Below are 13,517 nucleotides of genomic sequence, written 5' to 3'. Positions count from 1 at the left end.
CTGCTGTGTACCCAGATGGGTGTCCAGGTCCTAACAGGGAAAGAAGGGGGGAGGCATGAAGGAAGGAATGCGGGAGGGAGGGGGGAGGAAAATGCCAGCCCAGTGTCCCCGCCTGCCTTCTGACTCCTCATATCCGCACCAGTCGTGCCTTGGCTCTTTCCGGGACTTGGAAATAAAAGGAAATTCAAAGACGCGAGAGTGTGAGCGAGGCTTTGACCTGGGGCAGAAACCGGGGAGGCAGCCTACGACTTTGAGGCGCTGCGTCCTTCCTTAGGCAGGTTGGACGTCCTTGGGGGTGCCGAGGCCCTCCTTTCCGAGGGGGCACCTGCATCCCAGGCCGGGCTCCCTCCCACCCGAGGTTCCCCCGGGTGGCGGTAGTGGACGCGGGATGCGGACTACCGGGGAGCGGGCGCGGGAGACCGACCACCCAGAGCGGGGCGCGCGGGGAAGACCAGGGCGGCGCCGCCCTGCCTCGGAGCGCCGCGGCTCGCGCCCGGGTAGACCAGCCCACGGCCCTCCGCCCGGCCGCCCTGTCACTCACTTTCCTGGCAGCCAATGGCGCGGCGGCCTGTCACCCTCACCCCACCCCTCGAGGCCGAGCCGGGAGGAGGTTGGCGGGGCGGGCGCGGGGCTGGAGTTGAATGATTGAACTTTCCAGCGGAGTTGCGGCGGCCGCGAGGTTCCCGGCAGTGCGGCCCCGGCGCGGAGCTGGGAGCCTCGGCCAGCGCCCGGCGCCCGCGCCCCCGACCCGCAGCCATGGAGCCCGGGGCGCCCGGCGCGGCCCTGACCCTCTGCCTCTGGCTGCTGGCCTGCGGGGGCTGCCTGGCGGGCGGCCCCGGCGCCGCGGCGGCTCGGCGGCTGGACGAGTCCCTGTCGGCCGTGAGCGTCCAGCGCGCGCGCTGCTCGTCCAGGTGCCTCAGCCTGCAGATCACGCGCATCTCCGCCTTCCTCCAGCACTTCCAGGTAGGGGAACCGCCGCCCGCCCGCGGCCGCCCTGCGCTGCGCTGCGCTGCGCTGCGGGCCGGGGCCGGGGGCGCGCGCGGCGCCTGCCTCCCGGCCTCGGCGCCCAAACTTCTCGCCGGGCTCGGCCGGCGGCCCCCGCTTCCCTGCGGCGTGGATCTCTCCATCGAGGCGGTCGGGGCCCCCGTTCCGGCCGCCTCCTGGCTCCTGGAAGGAGAGAGGAGCGTGCGCGTCTGTCCCCAAGTCCCCCGCTCCCCAGGGGACAGCCCAGTGGAGAGCCTCCTGCGGATTCCGCGGGTGGGTGTGTGCATTGGTTAGTTCCCAGGACTTCGGCGCGCGGCCCTCGGGGCTGGGGGCGGGTCCCGCGGACTCCCCCGCGCTCCCGGGCCCGCGGCGCCGCCAGCACCGGGAGCGAGGCCGGGAAGCGCGCCCAGCTGCGCTCGGGGACCCGCGCGACCCGCCCGGCCCCGCAGGTGCCCGCGGGTGGACACCTCCGTCTCCACGGAGCGCCGCGCTCACGTTCGGCGGGCGCGGGGCTCGCAGCCCAGCCGTGGAGCCGCGGAGGCGGCGAGTCGTGTGTTCCAGAATGTGTGTGTCGGGTAGGGGGGTGGCGGCGGCGGCTGTGCGCGCCCCAGTTCGGGGCCCGGGAGCTTCTCAGTCAGCGCGTAGTGTGGGGAGGAAGCCGGGAGGCGCGGGAATGCGAGGGCCGCGCTGGGATGCTCCGACGAGAGTCCCGGGGCCGGTGTCTGCGCCCGGCCCTCGCAGGTCCTTCCAGCTGGAGTGTCGAAGAGCGTGTGTGTGACTGACTGTGGATGTTGGAGGCTCAAGGGGTCGCACGCTTGGCGCCTGTGCACTGTCGGGTCCCTTGGGGGGAGCGCCGGCGCCGAGGGTCCCCGCAGGTCCTGCGTGGGAACCCGGGATGCTGGGGGCGCGTCCGCTTGCCTTCCCCCGCGACGCGAGTGCGCGCCGTCCGAGCTCATTCACGCTCACGCCTTATTTCCCTCCAGGGCTCTCGGTCTCCGCGTGGCCTTGTCGCTCCTCTCCTTAGCGCCTCACCTGCTCCAAGACTCAGGGTCCTTCTCGCCACAGGGAACACTGCGGAGGCCGCGAGGAGACCGGGGCCCTGCCGCAGGTTTTCTGTCCGAGGAAGTAAACCGGGCAGGGCGAAGGGGGCTTTCAGGGGGGGCCCTGGGCATTCAGCTGGGAGAGCAGGCGGTTGTGAGGACGGCGGAGTTTGGGGCGAATGTCCGCAGGCTTCGGGGTGTTCATCCCGGCCTGCGAGCTCATGAAAGCCCGCAGGGCGCTCACGGCCGCGATCTTCGGAGACCGCAGCCGCTCGCCAAGTCTGCGTGCGCGGGGGTGCGCGTCCTCGGGGAAGCGACCCGTAGTGGGTTTCCGAGAAGCTGGCACACTCCGCGGCCCTCCTGGTTGGGGCAAAGGGAAACCCGAGTGCTCGCGTCCTGTGCTGAAATGACGCCGACATCCTGGAGAGGGCTCCTCCCGGCCACCTGGTTTCAAATCCGCCCTGCCCTGCCCTGCCCGGCCTGGCCCGGCCCTCTCCGGGGAAGATGCACTATTGTTTCATCAACGGAAAGCAAAACAGACGACCCGTTCCTGGAGGGAAAGAGTATCTCTGCTTGCTTTTTCTCTGTCTTTCCTTTCCCTTCCTTTTCTCTCTCTCTCTCTTTCTTTCTTCCTTTCTAATTGAACTGTCCGTCGCTGTAATTTATTTGTTTTACAGTTTAAGCGGCTAAAGAAGCAGTTTAGATCAAGCCAATTCCCATGAAAGGCTTTTCTTGTGGTCTCCTGGCATGATTTCTCTTCGGAAGAAAAACCGCTGACAGAATGCACATCGCCAGACAATCCTGATTACATTTTAATTAGCTGGGGTGGGATAAGCTGCAAATTACTGTTAGGACTTAGGAACTGCTGTTTTTGCCATCAACTGCCAAGCCACTCGTGGAGGGTTAACCCTAACCTGGTAATGCCCATCTGATTTACCTAAATTGCAGGGATTATGTTTTCCTAAGATTTGAAAAGGCAGCGACACACTCTCCTTAGAAACCCTCAAGCTTCCCTGTCCCTCCCCCTTGTTAAATAATTGGGAGATGATGGAGGAGTCAGCTGCTGCCAACTCCTTACAGGGCACGTGGTGTTTATTAAGAGTCAGGAAAGGCGGGGCGAGACGAAGCTTGCGGACGTGCCCCTTCTCTCAGGGTCACCCCACCCCCGTGTGCAAAGAAGGCCCAGCAGAAGGCTCTTTCCGGAGCAGGTGGCCATTTTCAACTTCTGTCCCGCAGCACTAGGCCTCTCTTTAAGGATGGAAGGCCTGTCTCCGTCCTTGAGGCCAGCCTAGCGTGGGGACGCTTAGATGTGACAGCTGCCAGGGCTTGGCTGTGGAGACCCTAACCTGTGTGATCACGGTGTGGACAGAGGCTCAGAGCTGCAGGGGCAGTTCTCTGGAGTGGCCCACGGGCTTGCAGAGGGACGCAGGAGTCTCGCGGTCTGTGCCCCAGCTGCACAGGTTTACCAGCCTCCGGCCCTGAGCAGTGACGCTGCTCAGCTGGGGCCTTCGCTGCTGCTCTCCGGGCGGGCTTCACCTGTCTGCCCTGCGGCCCGCAGCCAGGCCCGGGCGCCCAAGTGACTCATTACTGATGCGTGGGCATGGGAACGGTGACGGGGGATTCCTGAATGCCCTGGCCCAGCTCCTGACCTGGGAGCGTTCCGGATGTCATCTCGGATGGTGAACTGCTGCACGTGCCTGCTAAATGCTGGCTCCGTTCGTGGAAAGAAACAGTGCAAGTCAGCACCTCACGGGGTATCTGTTCCCAGCCCCGTGTGCAGGGCACTGGCCACATTGTGCCTTCATGTCAGCACCTGCCACATGCACAGCGTCGTTCATATCCCACTAACCAAGGTGGTTGCGAAGGACATCCTTCTGTCCGAGAATGGACAGGAGATCTGGGCTGTGGGGTCTGGAGCGGGGGGCGTGAGCTTTGGAACCAGGCCGATCTTGCCCCTATGCGGATGGGTCACTTGGGCCGATCGCCTTCCGGAACGTCCAGCCTCCCGTGTGTCCCGGGGAGGACAAGAACCTGCCCGGCAAGGTGGAGGTCCTAGCTGGTGTTGCGGTTACTGGAGTGATGGTGGCAAGGGGGCTAACTCTAACCGGGAGATGAGTCAGTACTGGCCTCTGTTCTAGGAGCCCTACAAGGCCTAGTTCCTTTGCTCCCCACGGCGGCGCTGTTTGTTTCTAGCTCATAAGCAAACACAGGTGCTGAGAAGGCAGGTTACTCATACAGCTAAGAGATGGTGCAGCTGGGCTCTGAACGAGTGGGCTCAGTGATGAGTGTGGATTTACTCTTTCTCTTTATATTATTCCGTGCCAGTGCTATGTGCCAACGCCGGAGCATTTCACTTGCACCCGGCTCCGAGGCATTTCACAATTTCTGTTTCCTGGCCTGGAGGGTGCCTTAGATGGCTGGAAGCACAGGCGAGACTCAGGCAGGTGGGGAGGGGGAAGAGAGAGCCCCCTCCCCCAAGGTGCCCATGGTGTGGCATGCCCAGCCCCACGCGAGGGTCCTGTGGGATGTTCGTAGACCTCACAGGAGCCTGTGGTCTGCAGGTGCTTGCGTGCTGGCTCAGACAGAACGCGTGCTTGGCACCCGCTTCTGCAAGCTTCTAGACCCATGACTTGTGCCTTGTTCTGGGTGTCGTGTTCAGGAGGTCGAGCCGGGGATCCCCCCCTCTCCCTGTTCACACGACAGCACATAGGCAGCCCCAAGTCCAGCCTCCTCACTGGCAGATACCTGCCCCAGGGATGGGTTTGCTCCCCGGAAGGCCTGGACTCTGGCTGCCCGCCCACCAAAGCCACGGTGCTGCTTCCCTGCGTGCGATGAGGACAGCCTCCACGGCGTCCTGGAACACTCTGCCTCCCGCGTGCGTCACAGGCTCCTTGGACCCTGGTCCAGGTCCCCGCAGGGGCCGGGGTAGGATAGTCATTTTAGCGCAAGGAGTGGGAGGGAGAGGCTGGGTGGAGAATCTGGGGGTCTCCAGAACGAGTTCCGGTTTTCCATCAGACTCTGCCCGTGTGACACCCCTCCAGGATACAGTCTTCGAGATCTCAGTATGCTGGCCACGGAGCTTTAAGCCCGTCATCGGTCCCCCTAAGCATGGACCACATGCTTTGGGCCTATGTCCACGAAGCGGCCCTGGTGTAGATTTTTGTACCTCAAGGGTGCAGAACCCTTAAGAACCCGGTTGCTTAAGTGGAGGGGTCCCTCATAGGGTTATGGGGGTCCCTCATAGGGTTTTCCACAGTGTCCACGCTTACGACACCCACCCACGTTCACTTGGGAATAACCTCTACCCCTTGTTTTTTCAGCTTCGAGAGGATATTAAAGAGGAGGGAAAGGAGGGAACATTGAAATGAACTCTGTCATTCTCAGTGAATCTCATTTAACGTCAGAGTGACTCCCTCTCCTACACTAGTTGGGATGCGCCCGAGCAGAGAGCACTCTCGTCTGCCCTGGTTCTGCTCCTTGTGGCAACCACGCAAGCCAGTCTCGAGCCTTCCCGATAAAGTCATGGCACTAAGCATTAGGAGACCCGGAACCTGTTCTCCCTGTGCCTGTGTTATCTCCAAGGAGGCTCAGGGGAGTAGGAGGTCATGTACAACACAGTCATAGCTCGTGTACAGCAGACGAGCGGGGAACGTATCTGCTTTTTCCCCAGAATTCGGCACTGCTCGGGGGAAAAGTCGATCTTCTCGTTGGAAGATAAGTAGCAGGTTGCTGGCAGCCTGGGCCCTGTGGGTCTAGAATTTTATTAGTGCTAAGAGATTCTTGTTTAATGGGACATTATTCAGCCTATAAAATACCACGGATAGACACGCTTAGGTAGCCGATGAGAGAGATCAGAGGCTTCCCCTACGGTAATTGAAGCTGTTTGGTTTGGCAAGGGGAGAACTAAGCTGGTGACCAGCTCCTTCTACTAGGGGGACCAGCATCTCTGCCAAGAAAAAGCAAATAAACAATGATTGCATCAAAACCCCTCAGCAGCCGCACATCAGCCCAGGCCCAGAGACTCCTGGAGGGCACTTCCGTGGTGAATTCACCCAGCCTTGGTGTGTCTCTGCACCCTCAAGGGAGACTAGTTACTCGCCACAGTGGCCGAGGGTTTGGAGAGTTCCCGAAAGAAGGGCCGTCGTCTGCTTTGGCATTTACATTTCCTGGTCTGGGTTCCCTGGATCTCTGGCTGTCTTTCTAAGAATTTCTGAATTTAACAAAAACTAAGCATTAGGCTATTCAGGGAAAATTTTTGTGTTTTTAATGAAGCGGTGCTCCTTGAGTGTGGTTTAAAAGTTTATCTTATTGTGACTATTACAAACATTTTTAAAAAACACATTAAAGGGGCACCTGGGTGGCTCAGTGGGTTAAGCCTCTGCCTTCAGTTCAGGTCATGATCCCAGGGTCCTGGGATCGAGTCCCGCATAGGGCTCCCTGCTCTGTGGGAAGCCTGCTTCTCCCTCTCCCACTCCCCCTGCTTGTATTTGCTCTCTTGCTGTCTCTGTCAAATAAGTAAATAAAATCTTTAAAAAAACAAAACCAACCAATCAACCAAATCATATTCTGTATGGTGACTAATATAACATCATCATCATCATCATCATCATCATAATAAAATAAATAAAAAATACACCAAATGAGAGCTGGTGTATATTTTATAAAAATAAAAATAAATCCTTTAAGAAATAAAACTGTGGAGTTGGACAAGCTTATGAAGGGGTTAGTGGGCTCTGCTTGTATTAATTCAGGCGTGAGAGGTTCCTTTGCATAACTTGGCAGTGCTTTACAGAATTTCACACAGTTTTGAGGGTGAGGGCTTGGACCACAATCAGTGCAGCACATTGATAGGCTCAGAATGCATTTTATATATGAAACACAGGACCGGGAAATCGCAGATGCCCCCATCGCCATCTCCTTGTGCAAATGACTGCATACGTTAGCCTTTGGAAGACGCGTCCGAGCTCCCAGGCCTTTCGAGTTCCAGCTTCGGCTGCCTCGCACACGTCTGTTCACGTGCTCTGGACCCCGTAGTGTGGAAGTGTGTAGTCTGTCAACATATGGCATTTGTTAAGGATGACCTAGTTTCTCCTCTTTTCATTAATCAAAGATACCCCCAACTCTTTCAAGCTTCCCATCAGCAGGAGGTCGCCCGCATGACCGAGCGGAGCGATAAAGACGTCTTCCTGACCTTTTAGTTACCTGGGGACCATCATCTTAGAAAACGTGCAATTTCTTTTGGATTCTCTGAAATTCTGAAAATAGGTCATAGACCTGTTCCTTCTCAGTAGATGCTGTTGGTGACCTGTCCCTCCCCTCCTTAACCCCAGCTTCTGTACCAGTGGCTGATGGCTTACGGCTGCTCCCCCTCGGAGACTAACCTTTCTCCGATGGGCGCCCTCTTGGCGGCAAAGCAGTGGTGAGGGCAGATCTCGCCCTTGGCTCCCAGCTGGAGGCCACAGGAGGCCAGCCTCCTGTGGGAATAATTCTTCGGTGCCGTTTGTGCTCGCCCGTCACGGGACCAGGCTTCTGCAGGTCTCCAGCTGACATCCCTTCCCTCCTCCGCTCCTTCTCCGGCTTCCTTCTCTGTTTCCACCGAGGGCTTCTCCCAAGATAGCACGTAGGCAGGAAGCCCCTTTTCAGCCTCGGCTTCTCGGAAACCCAGAGTCCGACACCGGCCGTAGGAGTTACCCTGATCTAAGTCAACACCGTTGTGTTTTAGATCGGACGACTCGGTGCCTTTAGAAATGACTCGTTCAGGCACACGCAGATGGTAGCGGGACGCAGAGAAGGAGAACCGGCTCTCGGAACCCTCAGGTGTCTTCCCTCTAGCCCGGGAAAAAAATCCCGAGATTTTATACAAATTAAAAAAGCTCTCTCGGTGAAGAAGCCCTTCGAGTCAGAACACGTTCTGCTACTTGGATTTAGTCTGTGTCTCCCGATGATTTCAGTACAAAAGGTCAAGCAGCGCTTGGATCTGTTCCATTCGTTTCCGCGAGTACAGGTGGGTTCCTGCGCTTTCCAAGATCGACTACGAGTCAGGTTCCTGCTCACCGGGATCGTAGAGTCTAGTACGGGCCGAGACTGGGAAACAGCTTCGGTCCGCGCGTGACTGCAGGGGTGGTTATTCGTATGAGATCTCTGGGGAAGGAGCGTAGCCCTATAGGGAAAGCGTCCCAGGGGAGGTGACTCTTGGGCTGACCCGCAAACGCTGGCTTCCTCCCGCCCAGAGCAACCAGCCCCATGAGTACGCCCAGAGTCTTGGCACGTTTGGTCTGTGTGTCGGGGACTCTGAGTGCCCCTCCTGGACGGGATAGAGGGTCAGGTCCTCAGCGAGCAGCCAGCGTTGGGGAACTTGTCCCCGGGAGCTGGAACAGAGCTCACGTCCCTTGTTGTGCGGATCAGGGTGGGAACGAGCCCCGGCCGTGACACCTGCAGGTGTGTGCACCATCTTCTTCCTCGTTCCCTGCTGCGCTTGGCCACGCTGCCGACAGGTGCGGTGGTCTTCATCTGATCTTCATGGAGCTCCCGCCCGCGCCCCTGAGAAGGAGCCTTCCACGAACGTAAGAAGGTGCAAGGCGGCTGCCCGTTCCGTGGCCTCCCCGTCGTGCCTCCGGCAGGACCCAGCCTGACCTCGTGGGGGTGGCCCCAGAGGAAGAAACTCTCCCGAATCACCGAGCCGCAGGTTAGAACGTACTCAGCAGTGCATTGTACAGCGTCTCGGTGTTGACACAACAGTGTCACCTGAAATACCTGTTTGACCTCCGTAGCAGCTCTGTGAGGTCACGAGCGAGCGCTGTTTCTCTTTCACAGATAAGAAAACCGAAGGTCTGGAAGTGAGGTAACCACGGCTTCACAGCCACAACCCAAGCACTCGTCCTCATCTTCCCAAATATTTACACTAAATGACCCTGCTTCTCAGGTTATTAACAGTGAGAGAAGACAGAGTGCAAATACCAACTGTGATGTAGTTGAGAATCATGCAGTTTTGGGGGGAAATATCCCTCCATTTCTCGTTGGCTCCTCGAGGCACAATTGTGGGTAATCGAAAGAGTAATGATGTGGTGGAAAAAGCCTTAAAAAATACCAGTCCATCAACACCCATCCCTTGTGCATTTAACCATCCACATTTTTCTTCCAGTCAATAAGAATGTCAGAGACCATCCCCTTTCAAGGATCTTGGGTTCTAGGGAACCCAGCACAAGCGAGATGTGTCTCCTGCCTTCCAAAGCATCATTTTCTGCTCGTGAGAGAGACAGACGTTGAAGCAAAGAGTTGCAGAGAGTTCTGAACTGAAGAAAGAAATGATTATAATCGCGTATCACTTAAATCGTCATACCTGGCGGTTTAGTGTGCGGTCATCACCTCCTAGACGAAGCGTTGTTTTTGTCCTGCGAGTGGATTTTGTGTCTGTCCACCAGCACTCTGACTCGTCCAGCGACACGGCAGACCACAACTATGATCCTTGCACAAATGTTCTGGAATTCGCTGGGCTCCTTCGTGCCGTAGGGTCTGAAGTTGCTGTCCGGGAGGCGCAGCGGTCTGGGGACTTGTGCGTTGCTCTTGTCTCCTGCTTCCGAACAGCGGTGGGACACGTTTGAGGTATTTGCAAGTGGCGACTGTGGCTGGTGTGTACGTGACAGGTACTTCCAGGAACTCGCAGTGCGCTCCATGCTGGCTCTCTTTGCTTTCGTTTTGGTTCTGGGAGTGCGTTTATGCTTTACGGTGCTTTCCAGCCTCTCTGTAAGACACCAGATTGCACAGTGAGGACGGCTGCCCATGAGAAGAACATGGTGACAAATTGTCATTCTTTCATACCCCGAGGGCTCAAATCTATCCTGAGGGGGGTCTGAGAAACCGTAGCCTATCCAGAGAGGGAACCTTTAAATTCACATGGTATTTACCTTTTTGTTTGAAATTGTAACATTTGTCACTTAAAATGCTTTTTACTCTCCAACTTATTAATATCCCACCAACTTGAGAAAGCATTATTTCAATGACCTCAGAAGTACATAATTTTGTTTTTCATATTGCCTGCTTTCTTTGAAAGGTAAGGTGGATAGGTTGTCACCACACAGATTGTAGAATGCATAGTGACCCGAATCTTTATCTTGGGGAAGTGCGTTTTCCTATGTGGTTTGCCCAGGATCTCCAGCCAACAAGAATGCTTATTTCCCTTAATTTAGCTTCTAATCATCACGGATGGTTTTTAAAATGTCATAGTTAATGTCTGCTATGTCCAAAGAAGTGATGAGTGCATGCGTCCAGAAATAAAAATGCAAGAGTCCCTCTAATGAAAGAAGAGACATTAATTTTGCAAAGCAATGCGTCACTTTCCAAAAATGTCATTAATCATACTGGCACATGGGGCTAGAGGAATATTGGGAATTCACTTACTTACAAATTTCAGGGGCTTTTTTCCCCTTATTTTTACACCTTTTTTTCATCCACTACAATATTATAATGCATTAATAATTCATATGTTTGAAACACATAAAATTATTTGGCAATGCCAGTGATGTGCTTATCTAGAAACAAACCAGATGGCTTATGTTCTTAGCTGGGAGGTTACTTACTGACAGCTCCTTTGAAAGAAAGGCTAAAACAGTTGAGAAACTCTAAATGCAAACAAAATTCAAGCTTTCAGGTTCAAGGTGGTTTTACGTACTCACTGCGTCCCTGCTGGATTGGCGTCATTGTTCATGCCGTGTATGTGCCTCGACTCTTGTTTAATTTTCTAGTAACACATAACTGAGAAACAGCCCTTTTTTAGACTTAAATAAATGTCTCCGCTCCTTTCAGTGCCTACCCCACTGCTAGGAAGGGCACTCTTGAAATGTATACTGATACACTTTGTGGACTACAAAGAAAATTGACAAAGAGACGTGCAAACGTAAAATGCCAGGAGAGATTTAAAAGAAGGCACATACCTTATACTGATCTGTTGCCTGTGCCCAAGACAGGTTCCCCGAGTGCTGGTGTAAGAAACCAGATGTGCGGAGAAGCTGGGCATTTCAGGACCATTCGCTGGCATTCTAGCCAGTGAGCGGCTTTGTAGGATGCAGATACCAAGAAACTTGATAATCATGAGGGAATAATAATAATAATAATAATAATAATATCCCCTGCATTTGGAAATGTAGTAATGTTTCCCAACAAACCTCCATGAAATAGTTTCTTTTGCGATAACTCAGATTTCCACCCGCTTTCCACCATGGCCAGCCCTTGCCGGACGGCCATGTCCCCCAGTGAGCCGTGTTTTGCGCCCCGTAGGGGAACAGCCTTTTATGAAGGGAGCAGAAGACCACCCCAGCTCCACGGAGCTGCGGGGGTGTCCGGGCCCTGGGGCTGAAAACCGTGTTGCCCAACAGGCCTGCTCTGGGGGTGATTCAGGAAAAGGGCAAGTTAAGGATTGCGTCATAGCACAAACTTGGTGCTCGCTGCCTAGAGGTGAAGCCTGTTCATTATGAGAGTGTTAAGTTTATACAGAAGTTACTGATTACTTTTTAAAAAAGATTTATCGATTTGAGAGAGAGAGAGAGCGCGCGCGAGAGGGAGCACAGTGTTGGTGGGGGAGGGTTAGAGGGAGAGAGGGAGAATCTCGAGCTGACTCTGCACTTAGCGTGGATCCCGACCCAGGGCTCACTCCCACGACCGGAGTAGAAACCAGCCGTGGGTTGCCTAACTGCCTGCCTCGCCCAGGCGCTCCTGATTCCTTTCCGAAACAACGAGACAAAACTTGGAGCGGGGTGGCTGTGCTGTGTATGGTAACCGTGACGCCTTTTCATTTCTTCAGTGGTAAGACTTGCCGAGAAATAAGCACAGATCTTGTCCACCATTAGGAGCGGTCATTGTTTGAAGGTGGGCATTTTCTCTCCCATTTTGGCTTCCGTGTTTCGGGCTGTCGCAGCCCTTTGGAACCAGAACCGCGTCCTTACAGTCCTAACGCATGGACCCTGCCGTTCCTTTCTTAATGCCTGGGCCATGGGGGGCCCTCAGCGGAGGTTTGGTGAATCCGTACACCACATCTTCGACTAGAAATGCATTTTCCCGTTCGGTCCCCCGCCACCTCCCCCTCTCTTTTTATTTTGACACTTGGCTGTACCAGTTTGAAAGCAGCCCAGCCAAACCCATTTGCTGATCATTCCAGAAATGGCCTACATCTGGGAAGTTATTTTCCCATTGGGCCAGAATCTCAAAGAACGTGGGGAGCTGCTTTCCTGTGTTGTTGTTGTGTGCACATTTTTCTATCCGGGATTATGAGATCATGTCCTCACAGCTGCAGAGAAATTAAACAAATTCTGGACGGAATGTATTCACTTGTTAAATGTTACACGGACGGCAGGAAAAACATATTTAGAGGTGAGACTATGTTACAACAGACATCCATTTGTATTTTGATCTATTATTCAAGAGCCGTGGACTTGTATAATATTTGGAACCTATTTTTAGGAGGGCAAGATTTGTACAGTCTTGTCCCATTATGTACGCCACAATTTCAGGGAAAAAAAAAAGGAGACTCCTTTTTTGAGCAACCGTATGAAATTAGGGCTGAAAGTTTTGTTTGTATGCACGTGGGGCTTCTAGCGGGCTCAGTCGGTAGAGCGTGTGACTCTTGATCTCGGGGTTGTAAGGTCTAGCCCCACATTGGGTGTAGAGATTACTTAGAATGTTTTTATTTGCATATATACGTCCGTCTCTGTACTACGCATCCGTGCCTAGCTCAGGCTTTCTCCGTCTTGGCAGTATTGATATTTTGGGCCAGATAGTTCTGTGTTGTGGCGCTGTCCTGTGCCTTTTAGGATGTTCAGTTGCCTCTCTGGTCTTTACCCACCGGATGCCAGTAGTATCCCTCCCACCCCAGTCCCAACAAACAAAATCTGTATCTAGCTATGCAGCTATCTGTCCAAATACTGAAATCAGGACATGCCGTGGGGCAAAATCACCCCTCCTGACCTAGGGTAGCTCTCTCTCTTTCTACTTTACATTTCTCTGGATCTGTATGGGTCTCTCCATCCGTGTCTGTATTTAGGTAGGCGTGTTGAAATCTTGAGACACATATATATATACAGTATACGTGTCTTTATTACATATTTATGTGTCCTGGGTGAAGAAAGAAACTCGGAGACAGAAACGAACAAGCTGATTGCATTCACCATGTTCTACGTACAACGTGGGAGTTGGAAAGGTGCTCATTTATGCCTCCACTGGAGAATTTACACAAGAAAAGGCACGTGTTTCTATGAAATGCGATTCGAAAGAAAAAATGCTGTCCTTCCATTCGACGGCAGACATTCTTCTGAAAGGAAACAACTGCTTCTCTCTCTCTAATAATGCTGATTCCGCACTGAATTTCGCTCCAGAAATCAATGTTGCTGTGTATGTTAACTACCTAAAATATAAGTTAAAAAAGTAATCGTGCTGATTCTGAGGATATGTCCTAGAACTTGTGGATGTAATCCTTGAAGAAAATACAGGTGTGGGGCGCCTGGG

The 13,517-nt window shown here is 54.2% G+C and overlaps 1 protein-coding gene across 1 annotated transcript in view; it reads left to right on the top strand.

Moving 5' to 3' along the window:
* Window positions 1–756: 756 nt before the first annotated feature.
* The window catches only part of ANOS1 (anosmin 1), a gene marked incomplete at its 5' end in the record, with an annotated part of 172,503 nt that continues 159,742 nt past the window's right edge, over window positions 757–13,517 (top strand). Inside the window, one exon of the mRNA XM_080795728.1 lies at window positions 757–963. Coding sequence (XP_080651854.1) covers window positions 757–963 — 207 coding nt within the window. The remainder of the gene's footprint in view (window positions 964–13,517) is intronic.

Source organism: Martes martes (assembly GCF_963455335.1).
Source record: "Martes martes genome assembly, chromosome: X".
In the NCBI taxonomy this organism is placed as follows: Eukaryota; Metazoa; Chordata; class Mammalia; order Carnivora; family Mustelidae; genus Martes; species Martes martes.
Note: the sequence above shows the minus strand (reverse complement) of the source record. Positions and strands in the feature narration are given on the sequence as shown.